Source organism: Pseudophryne corroboree, chromosome 3 (assembly GCF_028390025.1).
Source record: "Pseudophryne corroboree isolate aPseCor3 chromosome 3, aPseCor3.hap2, whole genome shotgun sequence".
In the NCBI taxonomy this organism is placed as follows: Eukaryota; Metazoa; Chordata; class Amphibia; order Anura; family Myobatrachidae; genus Pseudophryne; species Pseudophryne corroboree.
This window is the reverse complement of record NC_086446.1, coordinates 21,029,806-21,047,922: the sequence shown is the minus strand read 5'-3', so window position 1 is coordinate 21,047,922 and position 18,117 is coordinate 21,029,806. Positions and strand designations below refer to the sequence as shown.

The following is an 18,117-nucleotide window of genomic DNA, read 5'->3' as shown; positions in this document are numbered from 1 at the left end:
ATACACATTGCGCCAGGTAGAGCACGTTGTACACATTGCGCCAGGTAGAGCACGTTATACACATTGCGCCAGGTAGAGCACGTTATACACATTGCGTCAGGTAGAGCACGTTATACACATTGCGTCAGGTAGAGAATGTTACACACATTCCACCAGGTACAGCACGTTATACACATTGCGCCAGTTAGAACATGTTATACAGATTGCGCCAGTTAGAACACGTTATACAGATTGCGCCAGTTAGAACAAGTTGTATACATTGCACTAGGTAGAGCACATTATACACATTGCGCCAGGTAGAGCACGTTATACACATTGCGTCAGGTAGAGCACGTTACACACATTGCGCCAGGTAGAGCATGTTATACACATTGCGTCAGGTAGAGCACGTTACACACATTCCACCAGGTACAGCACGTTATACAGACTGCGCCAGTTAGAACACGTTATACACATTGCGCCAGACAGAGCACGTTATACACATTGCGCCAGGCAGAGTATGTTATACACTGTGCGCCAGGCAGACCACCTTATACACATTGCAACAGATAGAGCACGTTATACACATTGTGCCAGGTAGAGCATGACCACTGTGGGTGTGCATGTGATGGTCACTGTGTGGGTATGTGTGGGGGGTGTACGTTGGCCACTGTAGGAGTATTTGGTGTGTTTATAATGGACACTGAGGAGGTATGGGCAGAGTGTATGATGGACACTGCCCCATCCTCCATATTACTCTCCACCCTCCCACACACATAGGCTCCCGCTTTTAGTTGATAACTTACTTAATCCCCCAGGGAGTACATTCGTATGCAGCCAGAGAGACACAGGCTTCTTCAGTGATCGCGTTGCGCTGGCTAGTGAGCAGCCACTGTGTGTGTCATAACACAGCCCGCCCCGGCGCCTGCTCGCAGCTGCTTCTTACTGTAGTTTGGAGCAGCACGGCGAGCACGCTGGCGGACAGGGAGGAGGGACGTCACATCTCAGCCGCACTTGAATGGGGAGACATTGACGACAGCGTGATTGGACAAGGAGAAGCTGCCGGCAGCGCGATTGGACAGGGAGAAGCTGTGGGCAGCGCGGTTGGACAGGGAGAAGCTGCAAGCGGCGATTTGATGGTGAGAGAGGCACTGAAGAACGGTATTGGCAGAGATGCACTGGTCAGTTAGAGACAGCGCGTCCCTCGGGACCCGATCATTTTTAAAAAGAGAGTCCCCGTTTGCTTGTAGCGCGTAAAAACGCGCTATAGCGCATATTTTGCGATCACTGATTCAGACAGCTCAGCTTAATAGTGTGCCTCCAGGCACATAACAGGTGGTATTGCTGGGGGTGTAGTATGGTATTCCGGGGGCCGGGCTCCCGACGACCAGCATGCCGGCGCAGGGAGCCCGACCGCCGGCATACCGACACCATGGCGAGCGCAAAGGAGCCCCCTGCGGGCTCGCTGCGCTCGCCACGCTATTTTATTCTCCCTCCAGGGGAGTCGTGGACCCCCACGAGGGAGAATATATGTCGGTATGCTGGGTGTTGGGATTCCGGCGCCAGTATACTGTGCGCCGGGATCCCGACATTCGGCATACTGAAGACCACCCATGGCTGGTTACAAAAGTACCTATAATCAAAGCATATGTTCAGCATATGTTTATATATATATATATATTTATTTCCTTTGTATGGGTGGCACTCAGAGACTTGCAACCAACATGTAAAGTGCAGAAAAAGACCCCACCGGGCCAATTTAATGGTGACATTTTGGGGTATTAATCCCCTTCCTCAATCTGAGGAAGGGGATTAATACCCCGAAACGTCACCATTAAATTGGCCTGGTGGGGTCTTTTTCTGCACTTTACATGTTGGTTGCAAGTCTCTGAGTGCCACCCATACAAAGGAAATATACACGGACGTTTTTCTGCAGGGAGGGCACCTGAGCAAGGTGTGCATAAGCCCGGAGTGCCAGGGACCTTTTATACATTGAGATATATATATATATATATATATATATATATATAGTGTGCGTGTATGTATGTATATGTATATATCTATCTATATATATCTAGATGTCCAAGTAGTCGGCACTCCTGATAAAGTAAATGTAATGCCTGGTGCCTTCTCTTGCAGAGTCATCCACTGTATAAACACATAGAATTGAGCGGCACTCTCAGGACTTTATCTATATATATGTATATCTGTTGTGTGTGGTTGACAAACTGTATAAAGTACATGCTGTGAACACCATTTGATAATTCCTGTTTTTTCCTCCAGGAATTTTCTGTAGGTCCTTCACCACACTGCCACTAGGGAGGGCAGAGGTATTGGTGGAGGTTCATCAGTAAATCAAATACTGCACAGTATATAGGGTGTGCCAGCGTTACTCTCAAGCACGCTTCATTTCGTAATGTATGTATTTTTTGTTAACTCAGTCAGGGCTGTGTGTGTACATGATTTTCAACAGCAACCACTTGCACAAAGTGTTTCGCAGCACGGAAATCGTCACTAGCTAATTCCGGTCTCGAGAATACCGTCTAAGCAGCAACAGCACTCAGGCTAGAACTGTCCATGTACATTTAATTCCTCATCCTTTGTCTCATAGATACTGGGTTATTCTGTGCTGTTATCTGAAGATTCAATGCCAGTCCTGAATATTTTCAGAAAGCAATTTTCTGTGCAAAGCAAGGCCTGTTTTATTAGCCTTTCCCAATTTAACTGCGCCATTTCGTCATCAGGGATTTTCTTTCGTTAACGCAGTTAACTATTCCAGTTTCCCCGCCAACAATGCTTAGACTTTTTCGCAGCGTCACCTGGGGGTCCTGATACAGGCGGTTTATACTGCAACGGAAGGGTTTATTTTACACTTCCTTTAGTCGGAGTTCTGGTTAACATGGAGGTAGTTGTAGACTAAATTTTGACAAGTCGCCATGTTATTGGTCCTTATTAAGACAAATTGGATATCGGGCTACTGCGGAGACAGTGTTTTCCTACGGTTACACGTGCAAGTTTCTACAAGGAAATACGCGGGTCCAGCGTTCTAATTTGTCACGCCTCAACCATACACTGTAGAACCACTAGCCGTAGTCAAAATTCTAAGCTTGCTCACAAGCCAGTGCCAGGGCGCCTTTCCAGCCAATCTCTGTTCTTCTTTAGTGCAAACAGGTATTCAAACGTTCCAGTTGACGTTATTGCAGACATAGGTTCCGCACTTTGGCTGTCGATGTCTGCACAATACAGGGTTGTAGACTGGTATTCAGTCTCTCGTAGACTCAGTAGTTTAACTCATCTAGTACACAAGTTCAGGTATTTTATACCAATCTTTGGGTAGTGCCTAGGCCGGCAGGCTCTGTCACACGACTATTACACTAGACGAGGCAATCACTATGTACCTTGCTACACAACATGTGATCGCTTCCGTCAGAGGTTGTGGGTCTAAACCACAGGAAATCAGGATTTCACTGATTTCCAAGACTGCTTACTTACAAATGTTGGTACTTTTGGTTTGCGGTAAGACAAAACCATCATCACTCAGGCACTGCCTTTTAGGCTGTCATCAGTGCCTCCGGAATCACGCAGGTGATGTCTGTGATAATTGTTCATCTCAGATCCATAAGGGTGCTAATGGTTCGTACTCAGACAACCTACTCAAGACGTCTTAACACATGCTTTCACTTTGCTTTATGGTCATACAAGGTCCGATTGTACCTGTCAGCAGTAAAAGCAAGGTATTCGTCATCTGGTACTGGTAGTGCTCTAACCACGACCAGTTTCGGTGCACTTGGTGCATTTGACTATTTGGGAAAATAGTAGCTTTTTTCCAGGCATTCCCGTTCGGATGATTTCACTCTCACGTCTTTTACGCACAGTGGTCTGCCTTGCGTCAACAGATTCAACAGAGTGTGTCATTGGTTCCAGGGTCCAGAGTATCGCTACTCGGATGGCTCATGGCTCCAAATAAAATTCACTGCGCCAAAAAGATTCGGAGCCTGGAATTGGAGAACTCTGACGGCTGACGCAATTCTCAACTGTTGCAAAACTATAATCCAACATGGTCAGCTTCATGATCTGTGGCCACATCAGGAAAGATTACTGTCAATGCCTGGAACTCAGGCCTGTTTACAAGGCTCTACACTGCCAGTTCTTTTCTTGTAATCTTACGCTGTTCATATTTGGTCGAACAGCGCGACAGCAGTCGCATACGTCAATAAACAACGAAGGACTCAAACCATGACTTTATGAGATAATAGTTCCGTACTTAGACGATCTGCTCATCAAAGATCCGTCTCAGCAGACACTTCTGCAACATGCCTTACTGACGTACAATGTACTAGTTCAGCATGGTCGGATTGTCAGCTTCAAGAAATCAAGCCTCATTCCATCTCAAAGAATTTAATTCCTGGGAAAGATTCTCGGTACGGTGGATCAACGAATTTACCTGCCAGAACAGAAAGGACGAGATGTTTCTCGATTCCTAGATTGCATCGAGCATCACCAGGTGCTATTTTCGCCACTGTTCATTCCAGGACTGGACAACTAGAAAACAGACTGACTCAGTCATCGGGATTTTCAACAAAATAGAAGGGTCTTTACATCCACAAGTGTTCCAGATCTAAGTCTATCGTTGGAGTTTCCCACATGTGGCGTTACTGGCATATCGCCAAATTCATCACACCCTCACGTAGGGGTTTAAAACAAGGCTGATGGCAGGGTATGCTTTCACAACAGCGTGGCCATACAGCCTTGTATCTGTTTTCCACCATTCTCGTGGCTTACTCTGTTGATAACGACTGTATTCCTAGGGGCGCTTCATTGGCCTCGGACAGCGGAGTTCTAGTAGCCTCGCTGGCTACTCACAGACAATCCGTCGCCGTTCAGCTACGGCATACCTTCTGGAAAATGGTCAGTTTCGTTACCCCAAGCTAGCGCGTCTGCGTTTCACGGGTGGCTATTGAAACCGCTCTCTTAAACCGAGAGGGCATTCCACAGTATACCAACCAGGGTGCATACTGGGAAGACAGTTACAGCAGCTCATTATCACGCAATTGCACGAGCTTAGGTTGGTTGGGGTGAAGCTTGGAAGATTCCGAGATCTTCTTCCAAATGATTCCGTCTGGGGCTGTGTTCACAGACGGGGTTTAGATGGAGAACTAAAGGTGCAGATTTCTATTTTCACAATTGTCTTTCAGCGCCGGTTGGCTCTCTTGCCAACAGGGCATTAGTTTCTGCAAGAAGTCCTTCCAGTTTAACATCCATTTATACCACCTACATCTTCATGGGACTTCAATAGACTTTTAGGTTTCTGTAGTCCTCATCTTTTGAACTTCTACACCAAGGGGCTGTTAAGTTTCTCTATTACACACCAGTTCTTCTACCCTTGTCTTCTGCAAGGTGGGTTCTAAATTAGGTGCGTTGTCATGCAAACCACCGTATCTAGTGTTTAAAGATTACCATGCGGAACTTCGAAAGAATTCCGTTCTTTAACCAGAGGTAGTATCCTCTTTTCACATAAATTTAGCAATCATTGTTCCTGTTTCTCAGAAGGTTCAGGAACTACTGTGAAGATGGCTGTGTGCTTCGTCTTTGGGTAGCCGGATATCAACAGTACATAGTATACATTGCTTGGTCTTTATAATGCAGTCCACGTAATGGCTGACCATTCGTCAGTCTTATTTTCATGCTAGTTTACAACCGCTTACGTTGTTTTCAGCACATTCCACGCGTTCTGTGGGATTGTCATGGACGACAGGTGGTAAACATAGTTGTCACGGCACACATTGTGGGCTTCTACACGTTCACGGCTTTTGTGGCATCAGCATCTAGCTTTGGCCGTCTGTTGTTACAGGTGACAACCAGCTCTCCCGCCCAAGGGGGAAACTTTGGTACGTCCCAAGAGTACTCCAGTGACCCCTAGTGGATGAGAAACAAAATAGGATTTTGGTACTTACCAGGTAAATCTTTTTCTTTGAATCCATAGGGGTCACTGGACGACCACCCAGAGCAGTTTTACCTGTCTTGTGGTAGGTTCAGTATATCTTATGGTAACACATTCTCACCGACTTGTTGGTGATTATCGGTTGTCAGGTCAACTTTTCAGTTGTCCGTTATGTGTCAACTTTCCAGTTGTCCGTTATGTTAGGTGTCAACTTTACAGTTGTCCATTCTTTTATCATGTTGTAACTCTCCATTGTTCATCCATTGTTCATCCTATTTCGCTCCTGTTCGTCTCAGCAAAAAAAGTAACTGAGGCACTTGGGAGTATGGAGGGGAGGAGGGTTGCATATTTAAATATTTTAAATGTGTCTCTCCCAGCTATCGACCGTCCATATCCCAAGAGTACTCCAGTGACCCCTATGGATTCAAAGAAATGGATTTACCTGGTATGTACCAAAATCCTATTTTTAGGGTAGTCTCCATCTTCCTATCCCCTGGATCCTTCATGGTAAAGGAGTCCGGGGCGGGCAGCACTGCCTTTTTAGACAGGCGAGATACTGAGACATCCACCCCTGGGGGTTCCTCCCCAAATTTTCTACCTTCAGGATCAAATGGAAAAGTGCGCAAAAACTTTTTGGACACTTGGAATTTTTTGTCTGGATTTTTTCAGGCCTGTTTGAATAAGTCATCTAATCAGGGAAAGTGACATTAGGCTTGTTTTGTACAAAGAAAAACGACTGCTGTGACGCAGCGTCCTCTAGAGGGAGCTTTAACACATCCCTTATAGCCAAAATAAGGGGTTCAATACCCTGAGCAGCATCGGGATCCCCACTAACGGGGTACAGGTCAACCCCATCATCCTTTATATCATCATCTGTATCAGATAGAATAGCAGGTAAACCACTCTTTTGGGGGCCTACATGAGAGGGGGGAGGTTGTGCATCTGCCCTAGCAGCTAAATCTGCAACAGCCTGTTGTAGTAGCTGAGTTTTCTGTACATTAGCAGTGAGCTGGGATGACATATCTGACCTCATAGTCTTAAGAGACCCTAACCAGTGGGGCTCTGGACCCTCTTCCTCAGCCCCTTCACTGATTTGTGAAGATTGACTGCATTGCATTGTTCACATGAAACTGAATCAGTAGATAATGGAGAGAATCTGGTGTGGCATACACTGCACAGCTTGTGTTTACTCATATTCACAGTAAACACAATAACATACACATACACATGACTGCCCTACTGTATTTGAGAGGAGACACAGAGGTAGAAAGGACACCAGCACACCCTGAGCTGCATAACCCCACTGAGGCTGTCGGCTCCCTATAATACAGTAAACTAACAAATATTGTCCTAGATAGGATCAGGATAGTGTACACAAGTGGCTCTCCCCCTTTGCTACACCTTGTATCAGATATCCAGCATGTCTGAGGATCAGGAAGCGCTGTGTGTGCTGACTGTTGCTACAGTAAGCAGAGGAAGGCGCCAAAACTCCTCAGGTCCCACTCTGAGGTAGCTCTGCCCCCTCCTATTGCACCGGATTTACATACATATATTATACTGACAAAAGTCTCCTTTTAAGCTTAAAACATCACACAAATGCTAGTCAAGCCAAGGCGCAGTTCCCCGCTGAACAACAGCCCCTGCAGCGGGGAAGCGGCTCTGCACCTCGTAAGGCCGTTGACCGGTCCTCCCTAACTTCCACGGTGCAGGTATGCTGTTGCCCAGACAGCATAGCGGAAATAATAAAAGATTAAGAGAAATTGAAGAAAACTCTCTTGAGCTGCAGAGATGTGCATCCTCTCCTGAGGGCACTTTTTTCTAAACTGCCTGTGAGAGGGGACATAGAGGGGAGAAGCCAGCATACCCAGTTGAAGAACGTTAAAATGCACTGGCTCCTTTGGACCCCGTCTATACCCCATCGTACTTGTTTCTCCAATATCCCTTATAGATGCTAGAGAAACAGTATTTTGGAGTCAGAGGCAGACTCCAAGAAAGTGAAGTTTCCTTCTTCCTACAAATCCAAACCTTTGTTTCCAGCTTTTCGGCCCTTTCGGACCCAAGGAAGAGCAAATGGAAAGGGTTATGGCAAACAGTCCCAATCTGATAAGACTAAAAGCATTGGGCAACCAGAGGACCTGCTTCCAAGCCAGAAGATAAGCCATCAGCCTGATGGCATGGGCCTCCACCTGGGGGACCCCAGGGTGGGAGGCCGACTTCTTCATTTTGCACAGATCTGACAGCAGTCCACCACAGATGCCTTGGTGCAAGAAGCGGTATCTCACCCTCCACAAAGGTTTTTTATTGTACCAGCCCATCTTCAGTGGAAATGAAGGCCAGGGCGTTACAAGAGGCAGTTCAGAGGTTGCTTTAATCAGGAGTGATAATTCCAGTTCCTCCTGTTCCTCAAGGTTTCTAATCCAACCTGTTTCTAGTTCAGAATCTGAGTGGGTCATTATGAACCATACTCAATCTCAAATGTCAAATAACTCGACGAGATCACCTTTCCAAATCTGCCATTTCACGTTTGCTTTATCCGTGTTTCTCGATTTCTCTTTACCCAGATTTTGGTATTCTTTGTTCAGCTTCTGTATACCAGCACGGATATTCTCCTCCGTCTTAACAGGGATATTTGCTTTCCTCCACACTTACTGTAGTTTAGTACTGGTAGATTTAGCAGCATCAGAAAGTGTTTCTTTCATTTCCTTGTCATGGTAAATAAAAACTAAAAGTACTTGTTCCTTCGAAGGGGGCCGAGCTCCTAAAAATTCAACACTAGGCACCTTTTCTAGCAGCCAAATTCCTCTTTTGGTTCCCATTTTAAAGTTCAGTTACCTGCAGAAGATGAAAGAAATACATGAGAAGCCCATTAGTACAAAGCACTTCAATATTAGAAATGTCACTAGTTTGAGATAAAAGTGATCAATGTGTGCAACCCCTAAATATTATCCAATCTTCTTGAAAGATTTGGCATATATATCTTTTACATCACTGAGACTAGGGGCGTAAGCAAAGTCATATGAAAATCACATCTTTGGAAAAATTAAACACCCTAAGGGGAATTATGTCGTCCTCCATTTCTGATATTTCATCCAGATAGAGCGGTTCTCAGAACCAAATCTGTTTATCTTCCTAAGGTGGTGTCTAAATTCCACCTTAACAAAGAAATTATAGTCCCGGCTTTCCAAGGGCCAGACCTTGCTGCAGGAGATACATCATTGGACGTAGTCCGTGCTTTAAGGATCCACGTGGATCGTACCAGTACCATCAAAAAGACAATCTCTTTGTTCTGTACGGATTTCACAAGAGAGGATGGCCTGCTGACAAGCAGACACTGGCAAGGTGGCTTCGGATGATGATTTCAGAAGCATATTCTCAAGCTGATCTCCCTGTTCCGGCTAATGTTTCTGCTCACTCTACTCGTAAGGTAGGTCCATCATGGGCAGCACAACATGGTGCTTCAGCAGAACAGATATGTAAGGCAGCCACATGGTCTTCCATTAACACATTCATTAGACATTATGCCTTTGATACCTTTGTCTCTCAGGACACTGCATTCGGGCAAAGGATTCTCCTGTCCAATCAGGAGCGTCCTTTCCACTAAAATTTGTTTGGAATATCCCAGTCTTTATCCTGTGGATAATCTGTGGACCCTGCAGGAGAAATACGTAGTTATGGTAGACATACCGTTGATAACTCTATTTCTCCTAAGTTCACAGTATCTACAGGTATCCCACCCTGATGCACCTGATTTGAGGATCCTTACACCTACAAACCTCTTCCTTCCTGTACGGAAGTGTGTGCATTATGTGTTCTTCTCGCCTGATTAGGGCTCTCTATGATGCTCCTGCCTTTAGCTTTGGAAAACAACTGAATTACCTGAGTCAGGAGGCGGGGATATAGGGGACTGGCCCGTTGCATTCTGGAAGGCCGAAAGCTTTTGATCGTTGGTGCCAATCCGCTGACGCTATCTCATATCCCAATCTTTATCCTGGGGATACTGTGGACTTAGGAGAAATAGAGTTATCAACAGTAAGTCAACCATAACTACGTTTTTTTCTTAAATGTTTATTTCTTCTATATATAAACAATAACAATTATAAAAATTACAAACGTATTGCCTTGCAAATGTCTGAGGTATAGATAAGGAAAAAGGACTGCAAGGGCGGTACCCAGCGGGATATGACTGAAAACCATTGCACTATATGGTCTGTATAGAGCTGTGTATCTAATACTCTGATAGACTCCTAATTACTCTGAGTATATAATGTCCGGCATTAATAAAGAATTTATATATGGGTTATTTAGGGTGAAGATTTGACAAATATAAAGGTAGAAGATATAGAGGGAGAAGAAGAGACGTATGTGACTGATATGAAGGAAGAAGATATAGAGGGAAAAGAACAGACGTATGTGACAGATATGAAGGCAGAAGATATAGAGGGAAAAGAAGAGACGTATGTGACAGATATGAAGGCAGAAGATATAGAGGGAAAAGAAGAGACGTATATGACTGATATGAAGGCAGAAGATATAGAGGGAAAAGAAGAGACATATGTGAGGGGTGATCAGCAGTGTAAAGAGGAGAAAATCCCTACAGATATCAGCACAGGTGAGTAATATGCACTTATTACAGGAAATAGTCACATATTGTCCTTGCTCAGTTACTACAACAATCTCTCATCTTTCACCCTCCTCTGTCACTACAAAATAATGACGGAAATGTATCTGTCCAGTCGGGGAGTCAGGAGCGATCAGCCCCTGTTATACTCCTGCTCTACCCTCACATCATGTCATTGGATATTACCAGCCCAAAGATCTGACCAGTCTCCTCCCCACACTCTCTGGTGTATCTCATACATCAGGAGCCATCAGCCCCTATTATACCCCTGCTCTAACTCTCACATCATGTCACTGTGTGTTACCAGCCCAGAGATCTTACCTGTCTCCTCCTCACACTCTCTGGTGTATCTCGTACATCAGAAGCCATCAGCCCCTATTATACCCCTGCTCTAACTCTCACATCATGTCACTGTGTGTTACCAGCCCAGAGATCTTACCTGTCTCCTCCTCACACTCTCTGGTGTATCTCGTACATGAGAAGCCATCAGCCCCTATTATACTCCTGCTCTCTACCTCACATCATGTCACTGTGTGTTACCAGCCCAGAGATCTGACCAGTCTCCTCTCCACACTCTCTGGTGTATCTCATACATAAGGAGCCATCAGCCTTTATTATACCCCTGCTCTCCCTCTCACATCATGTCATTGTGTGTTACCAGCACAGAGATCTTACCTGTCTCCTCCCCACACTCTTTGGTGTATCTCGTACATCAGGAGCCATCACCCCTTATTATACTCCTGCTCTCTACTTCACATCATGTCACTGTGTTACCAGCCCAGAGATCTGACCAGTCTCCTCTCCACACTCTCTGGTGTATCTCATACATAAGGAGCCATCAGCCTCTATTATACTCCCACTCTCCTCACATCATGTCACTGTGTGTTACCAGCCCAGAAATCTGACCAGTCTCCTCCCCACACTCTCTGGTGTATCTCATACAACAGGAGCCATCAGCCCCTATTATACTCCTGCTCTCCCCCTCACATCATGTCACTGTGTGTTACCAGCCCAGAGATCTGACCAGTCTCCTCCCCACACTCTCTGGTGTATCTCATACATAAGAAGCCATCAGCACCTATTATACTCCTGCTCTCCCCCTCACATCATGTCACTGTGTGTTACCAGCCCAGAGATCTGACCAGTCTCCTCCCCACACTCTCTGGTGTATCTCATACATCAGAAGACATCAGCCCCTATTCTACTCCTGCTCTCCCCCTCACATCATGTCACTGTGTGTTACCAGCCCAGAGATCCGACCAGTTTCCTCCCCACACTCTCTGGTGTATCTCATAAATCAGGAGCCACCAGCCCCTATTATACTCCTGCTCTCCCCCTCACATCATGTCACTGTGTGTTACCAACCCAGAGATCTGACCAGTCTCCTCCCCATACTCTCTGGTGTATCCCATACATGAGGAGCCATCAGCCCCTATTATACTCCTGCTCTCCCCTTCACATCATGTCACTGTGTGTTACCAACCCAGAGATCTGACCAGACTCCTCCCCACACTCTCTGGTGTATCTAATACATCAGGAGCCATCAGCCCTAATTATAATCCTGCTCTCCTCCTCACATCATGTCACTGTGTGTTACCAGCCCAGAGATCTGACCAGTCTTCTCCCAACACTCTCTGGTGTATCTCGTACATCAGGAGCCATCACCCCTTATTATACTCCTGCTCTCTACTTCACATCATGTCACTGTGTTACCAGCCCAGAGATCTGACCAGTCTCCTCTCCACACTCTCTGGTGTATCTCATACATAAGGAGCCATCAGCCTCTATTATACTCCCACTCTCCTCACATCATGTCACTGTGTGTTACCAGCCCAGAGATCTGACCAGTCTCCTCCCCACACTCTCTGGTGTATCTCATACATAAGAAGCCATCAGCACCTATTATACTCCTGCTCTCCCCCTCACATCATGTCACTGTGTGTTACCAGCCCAGAGATCTGACCAGTCTCCTCCCCACACTCTCTGGTGTATCTCATACATCAGAAGACATCAGCCCCTATTCTACTCCTGCTCTCCCCCTCACATCATGTCGCTGTGTGTTACCAACCCAGAGATCCGACCAGTTTCCTCCCCACACTCTCTGGTGTATCTCATAAATCAGGAGCCATCAGCCCCTATTATACTCCTGCTCTCCCCCTCACATCATGTCACTGTGTGTTACCAACCCAGAGATCTGACCAGTCTCCTCCCCATACTCTCTGGTGTATCTCATACATGAGGAGCCATCAGCCCCTATTATACTCCTGCTCTCCCCCTCACATCATGTCACTGTGTGTTACCAGCCCAGAGATCTGACCAGTCTCCTCCCCACACTCTCTGGTGTATCTCATACATCAGAAGACATCAGCCCCTATTCTACTCCTGCTCTCCCCCTCACATCATGTCGCTGTGTGTTACCAACCCAGAGATCTGACCAGTCTCCTCCCCATACTCTCTGGTGTATCTCATACATGAGGAGCCATCAGCCCCTATTATACTCCTGCTCTCCCCTTCACATCATGTCACTGTGTGTCACCAACCCAGAGATCTGACCAGACTCCTCCCCACACTCTCTGGTGTATCTAATACATCAGGAGCCATCAGCCCTAATTATAATCCTGCTCTCCTCCTCACATCATGTCACTGTGTGTTACCAGCCCAGAGATCTGACCAGTCTCCTCCCAACACTCTCTGGTGTATCTCATACATCAGGAGCCAACAGCCCCTATTTCTCTTACGTCCTATAGGATGCTGGGGTCCACATTAGTACCATGGGGTATAGACGGGTCCACCAGGAGCCATAGGCAGTTTAAGAGATCAGTAGTGTGGGCTGGCTACTCCCTCTATGCCCCTCCTGCCAGACTCAGTCTAGAAACTGTGCTGAGGAGAAGGACATACTTTGAGAGAAGGAAATACACAGATAGAGGCAGCAATAGAGGGTCTAACAGCACTAGGGGAGCCCAAGCTGAGATATGTTTCCCTCCGTCACACTGATCACAGGGATTGCCAAGCTGCAGCAATAGAGGGTCTAACAGCACCAGGAGAGCCCAAGCTGAGATATGTTTCCCGCTATCACACTGTTCACAGGTATTACCAAGTGGCAGCAATAGAGGACTAACAGCATCATGGGAGCCCAAGCTATGTTTCCCTCCATTACACTAATCACATGGATTCCCAAGACGCAGCAACAGGGGGTCTAACAGCACCAGGGGAGCCCAAGATTAGCTATGTTTCCCTCCGTCACATTGATCACAGGGATTGCTAAGCGGTGGACATAGAGGCTCTAACAGCACCAGGGGAGCCCAAGCTGAGATGTGTTTCCCTCCGTTACACTGATCATAGCATTGTCAAGTGGCAGCAATAGAGGATCTAACAGCACCAGGGGAGCCCAAGCTGAGATATGTTTCCCTCCGTCACACTGATCACAGGGATTGCCAAGCGGAAGCAATGGAGGATCTAACAGCACCAGGAGAGCCCAAGCTGAGATATGTTTCCCTCCGTCACACTGATCACAGGGATTGCCAAGTGGCAGCAATAGAGACTCTAACAGCACCAGGGGAGCCCAAGCTGAGATATGTTTCCCTCCGTCACACTGATCACAGGGATTGCCAAGCGGAAGCAATGGAGGATCTAACAGCACCAGGAGAGCCCAAGCTGAGATATGTTTCCCTCCGTCACACTGATCACAGGGATTGCCAAGCGGAAGCAATGGAGGATCTAACAGCACCAGGAGAGCCCAAGCTGAGATATGTTTCCCTCCGTCACACTGATCACAGGGATTGCCAAGTGGCAGCAATAGAGACTCTAACAGAACCAGGCGAGCCCAAGCTGAGATATTTCCCAAAGGTGGAGAAGACATGCAATTACTCAGACTTGTGTTAGAAGCCAACTGGGACACCTTGTCATCCGGCTGCATTGACAGCTAGGCAACTGGGACACCTTGTCATCCGGCTGCATTGACTAAACGTCCCGCTGGTTGCTAGGCAACCAGGCTGCCAGACAGCTATGGCGACTGTGGTTACCTAACAGTCTGGATGCTTAGGGTACGTGCAGCATTGCAGCTTCACGAGATTTCTAATTATGTGGACCATCCCATTCTGGCTGTTCTGATGGGATGGGTGTGATTCACCGGCAGCCGGCTTGATTCACTTTGGTTCTATTCCCACTCGGTTGGTGGGATGGACCGACCAACCGAGTGGGTATACAAGGTGTTGGTCAGGATTCAGGGGTTCGGGATTCCATCACTGTCGGGATTCTGAGCGCTGAGATCCCGACAGCCAGCATTTTAACTACATCTGGTTCTGATTGGTCCTACTTTTTGTTATAAGGCAGACAGCTCTGCTCTAACCTGCCGGTTGTAGCTTATACCATAGTGTAAGTTGCTGGTCTGTGTCCCAGAATCCTGTGCTCTGATACTGTTCCAGTGCTTGGATTTTCTGCCATGCCTGAACATAGTTCCTGCTAATTCTTTATTATCCTTAGTTATTGCCTTTGCCATTTGTTTCCTTTTGTGCTTCTCTACCACAGCTCCGCCTGCTAGCCTCCCTACCTGGCTGCAATGTGCTCAGTTACCTAACCACATATATTGTCCTACCCGCTGCTGCTGTGACCCGTATCCTGACAGTTACCCAGGGTGTGCCCTTCCCTTGTTGGCTATCATTCTGCCTAGCGTTATTACTATTAATTATTCTGTGGTCTCCAGCCAATTGTGTAATCCCATCCTGCTCGAGGTTTAAGACCTGGTGGCATCCTAAGTACTGGTGTGTACATAAAACACTAAGGGAACAGAGGGGGATGTTACAGGCAGAAGACCCTCACAGAGGCTCTATGGGGCTCATACAATTGTGCTGGAGTTCCATAACAATAAGAGAAAAGACCTGGTAGTCTTGTAAGTCTTCAAGTCACATTCAGTTGGGGCTGTCAAAATTTCTTGGCACAGGGAACTTGTGCAAGGCTGCAGTTGGTTGTCTTCACTCTACAAACCTCTTGTATTTCACAAATTTTGTAGTTATTCAATGTGGAAAGAAAATCCTTCAAGTTATGGAGCAAGAATGTGTATAACACAGGTCTTCTTCAGTGAATTATTATTTCACATGCTTCCCCCATATAGAACCTGCTTTGGTACATCTCCTTAGTCATGGAGTTTGAAAGAAACAAATTATGTTACCTGATAATTTTGTTACTCTGTAGAACTCCATGGTAGCCCCATATATCCCTCCCTTCTATGTGTTTACATTTTGTAGAAAAAGCTGTGGAAGTCACTTCAGACAAGGATGGTAGAGAGGTCAGGGATAGACCTTCTGGGGATGTGAACTTTTACCTGTATCTCATGGGGAAGAGGCTTTATCCCCCTAGTTATGGCGGCTGTATATTTCTTCCAGTAACATAATTTGCTTATATATATATATATTTTATTCCCTGTAGATGGATATAACAGAAGAAATATATTGGCTGAACGTCCCATTGTATCTCCAGATTGTGAAATTGAAGCTAAAGACATCATGCAAGATTCTCTGGAAAACCCTGTGATCCCAATTATACATACAGAGCTTCAAAGTGCAAATATATCATCTGTTACTTCTAACCAAGAGGAATGTTATCCTGGTACCTCAGATATTGGTCCATCCATCACATCTCTTAGAATAGATAGAACATTTCCCAATGCTGCACAGGACAAATGTTTTACTCAGAGCACAAAGCTTATTACCCATCAGCTAACTAAGACAGGTAAGACGCCTTTTCCATGCTCTGAGTGTACAAAATGTTTTACTCACAAATCACAGCTTGTTAAACATGTGAGATGTCATACAGGTGAGAAACCATTTCCATGCTCTGAGTGTGGGAAATGTTTTAGACTCAAATTAGATCTTGCTAGACATGAGAGAACTCACACAGGTGAGAAGCCATTTTCATGCTCTAAGTGTGGAAAGTGTTTTTCACAGAAATCACATCTTGTTCTACATGAGAGAAGTCACACAGGTGAAAGGCCATTTCCATGTTCTGAGTGTGAGAAATGTTTTAAAAGAAAATCACATCTTGTTGCACATTTGAGAAGTCACACAGGTGAGAAACGATTTCCATGCTCTGAGTGTGGGAAATGTTTTACACAGAAATCACATCTTGTTATACATGATAGACATCATACAGGTGAGAAGCCATTTCCATGCTTTGAGTGTACAAAATGTTTTGCTAACAAATCAAAGCTCGTTATACATGAGAGATGTCACACAGGTAAGAAACCATTTCCATGCTCAGAGTGTGGGAAGTTATTTGCACAAAACTCAACTCTTGTTAGACATCAGAGAAGTCACACAAGTGAGAGGCCATTTCCCTGCTCTGAATGTGGAAAATGTTTTATACACAAATCACAGCTTATTATACATCAGAGAAATCACACAGGTGAGAGGCCATTTTCCTGCTCTGAATGTAGAAAATGTTTCAAACTCAAATCACAGCTTGTTACACATCAGAGAAGTCACAGAGGTGAGAAATATTCCTGCTCTGAGTGTGGGAAATGTTTCACACTGATATCAAATCTTGTTACACATCAGAGACGCCACACAGGTGAGAATCTACTTCCATGCTCTGAGTGTGGGAAATGTTTTACTTGTAAATCACATCTTGTTACACATCAGAGAAGTCACACAGGTGAGAAACCATTTCCATGCTCTGAGTGTGGGAAATGGTTCGCACAAAAAGCAGCTCTTGTTAGACATCAGAGAAGTCACACAGGTGAGAGGCCATTTCCATGCTCTGAGTGTGGGAAATGTTTTACACGCAAATCACAGCTTGTTGAACATCAGAGAAGTCACACAGGTTAGAAGCCATTTCCCTGCGCTGAGTGTTGGCAGTGTTTTGCACAGAAATTAACTCAATATTTCTAGAGAGGATATTCTAGAGTTGGCTTTGACATAAATGAACATCAGCAGATGCAACCTAGTTAATAAAGGGAATGGAAAAGTTATAAAGAGAGTTTAGAAAAACATTTGTTCATTTGTATAAAAAACAAGCCCTAATTAAAATGTCTTAATATATTTGAGATATATACAAAGATTTAACAAGCACATCACACTATGCTCATGTACAATTTTACCATTATTTTTATGATTGCATTGTTTTCTGGTTTTAATATTATTTTTTATTAATACTTTACAAACAATATAGTACAGGCAATTTGTTACATGTTACTGGCGCTGTGCAAACTCTACGTAGATATAGAAAAAAGGATGAAACTTTGTATTAAACATTAATAAATTGTAAATGTAATTATTATAAAATGTCATTTGCATGAAAAGTCTCAATAAAGGGGAGATGAAATAACACATAAGTTGTGTCTTGTTGTTAATGGTGCCCGTGTGCCGACATGGTTCACACTGACGCTCTCTTCCCCTATATTGCTCTCCTTTAATTGGAGGATTTCCTCTTATTTAGTAGACTCACCAGACTTTAAATCATCTTTGAAGCATCGCGTTTTAATTTATACAGACGACAATATCCAACATACAGAGGACATACATTTGTTTTGAGCTGCATCCAAGCCGGTACTCCAGGGTCACGTTATTGCATATGTCACCGCTAA

The 18,117-nt window shown here is 45.3% G+C and overlaps 1 protein-coding gene across 1 annotated transcript in view; it reads left to right on the top strand.

Moving 5' to 3' along the window:
- The window catches only part of LOC135054550 (oocyte zinc finger protein XlCOF22-like), a 30,649-nt gene extending 12,776 nt beyond the window's left edge, over nucleotides 1-17,873 (top strand). The window contains exons 4-5 of the mRNA XM_063957706.1: nucleotides 10,226-10,529; nucleotides 15,963-17,873. Coding sequence (XP_063813776.1) covers nucleotides 10,226-10,529; nucleotides 15,963-17,359 — 1,701 coding nt within the window. The 3' untranslated portion in view covers nucleotides 17,360-17,873. The remainder of the gene's footprint in view (nucleotides 1-10,225; nucleotides 10,530-15,962) is intronic.
- The last annotated feature ends 244 nt before the right edge of the window (nucleotides 17,874-18,117 follow it).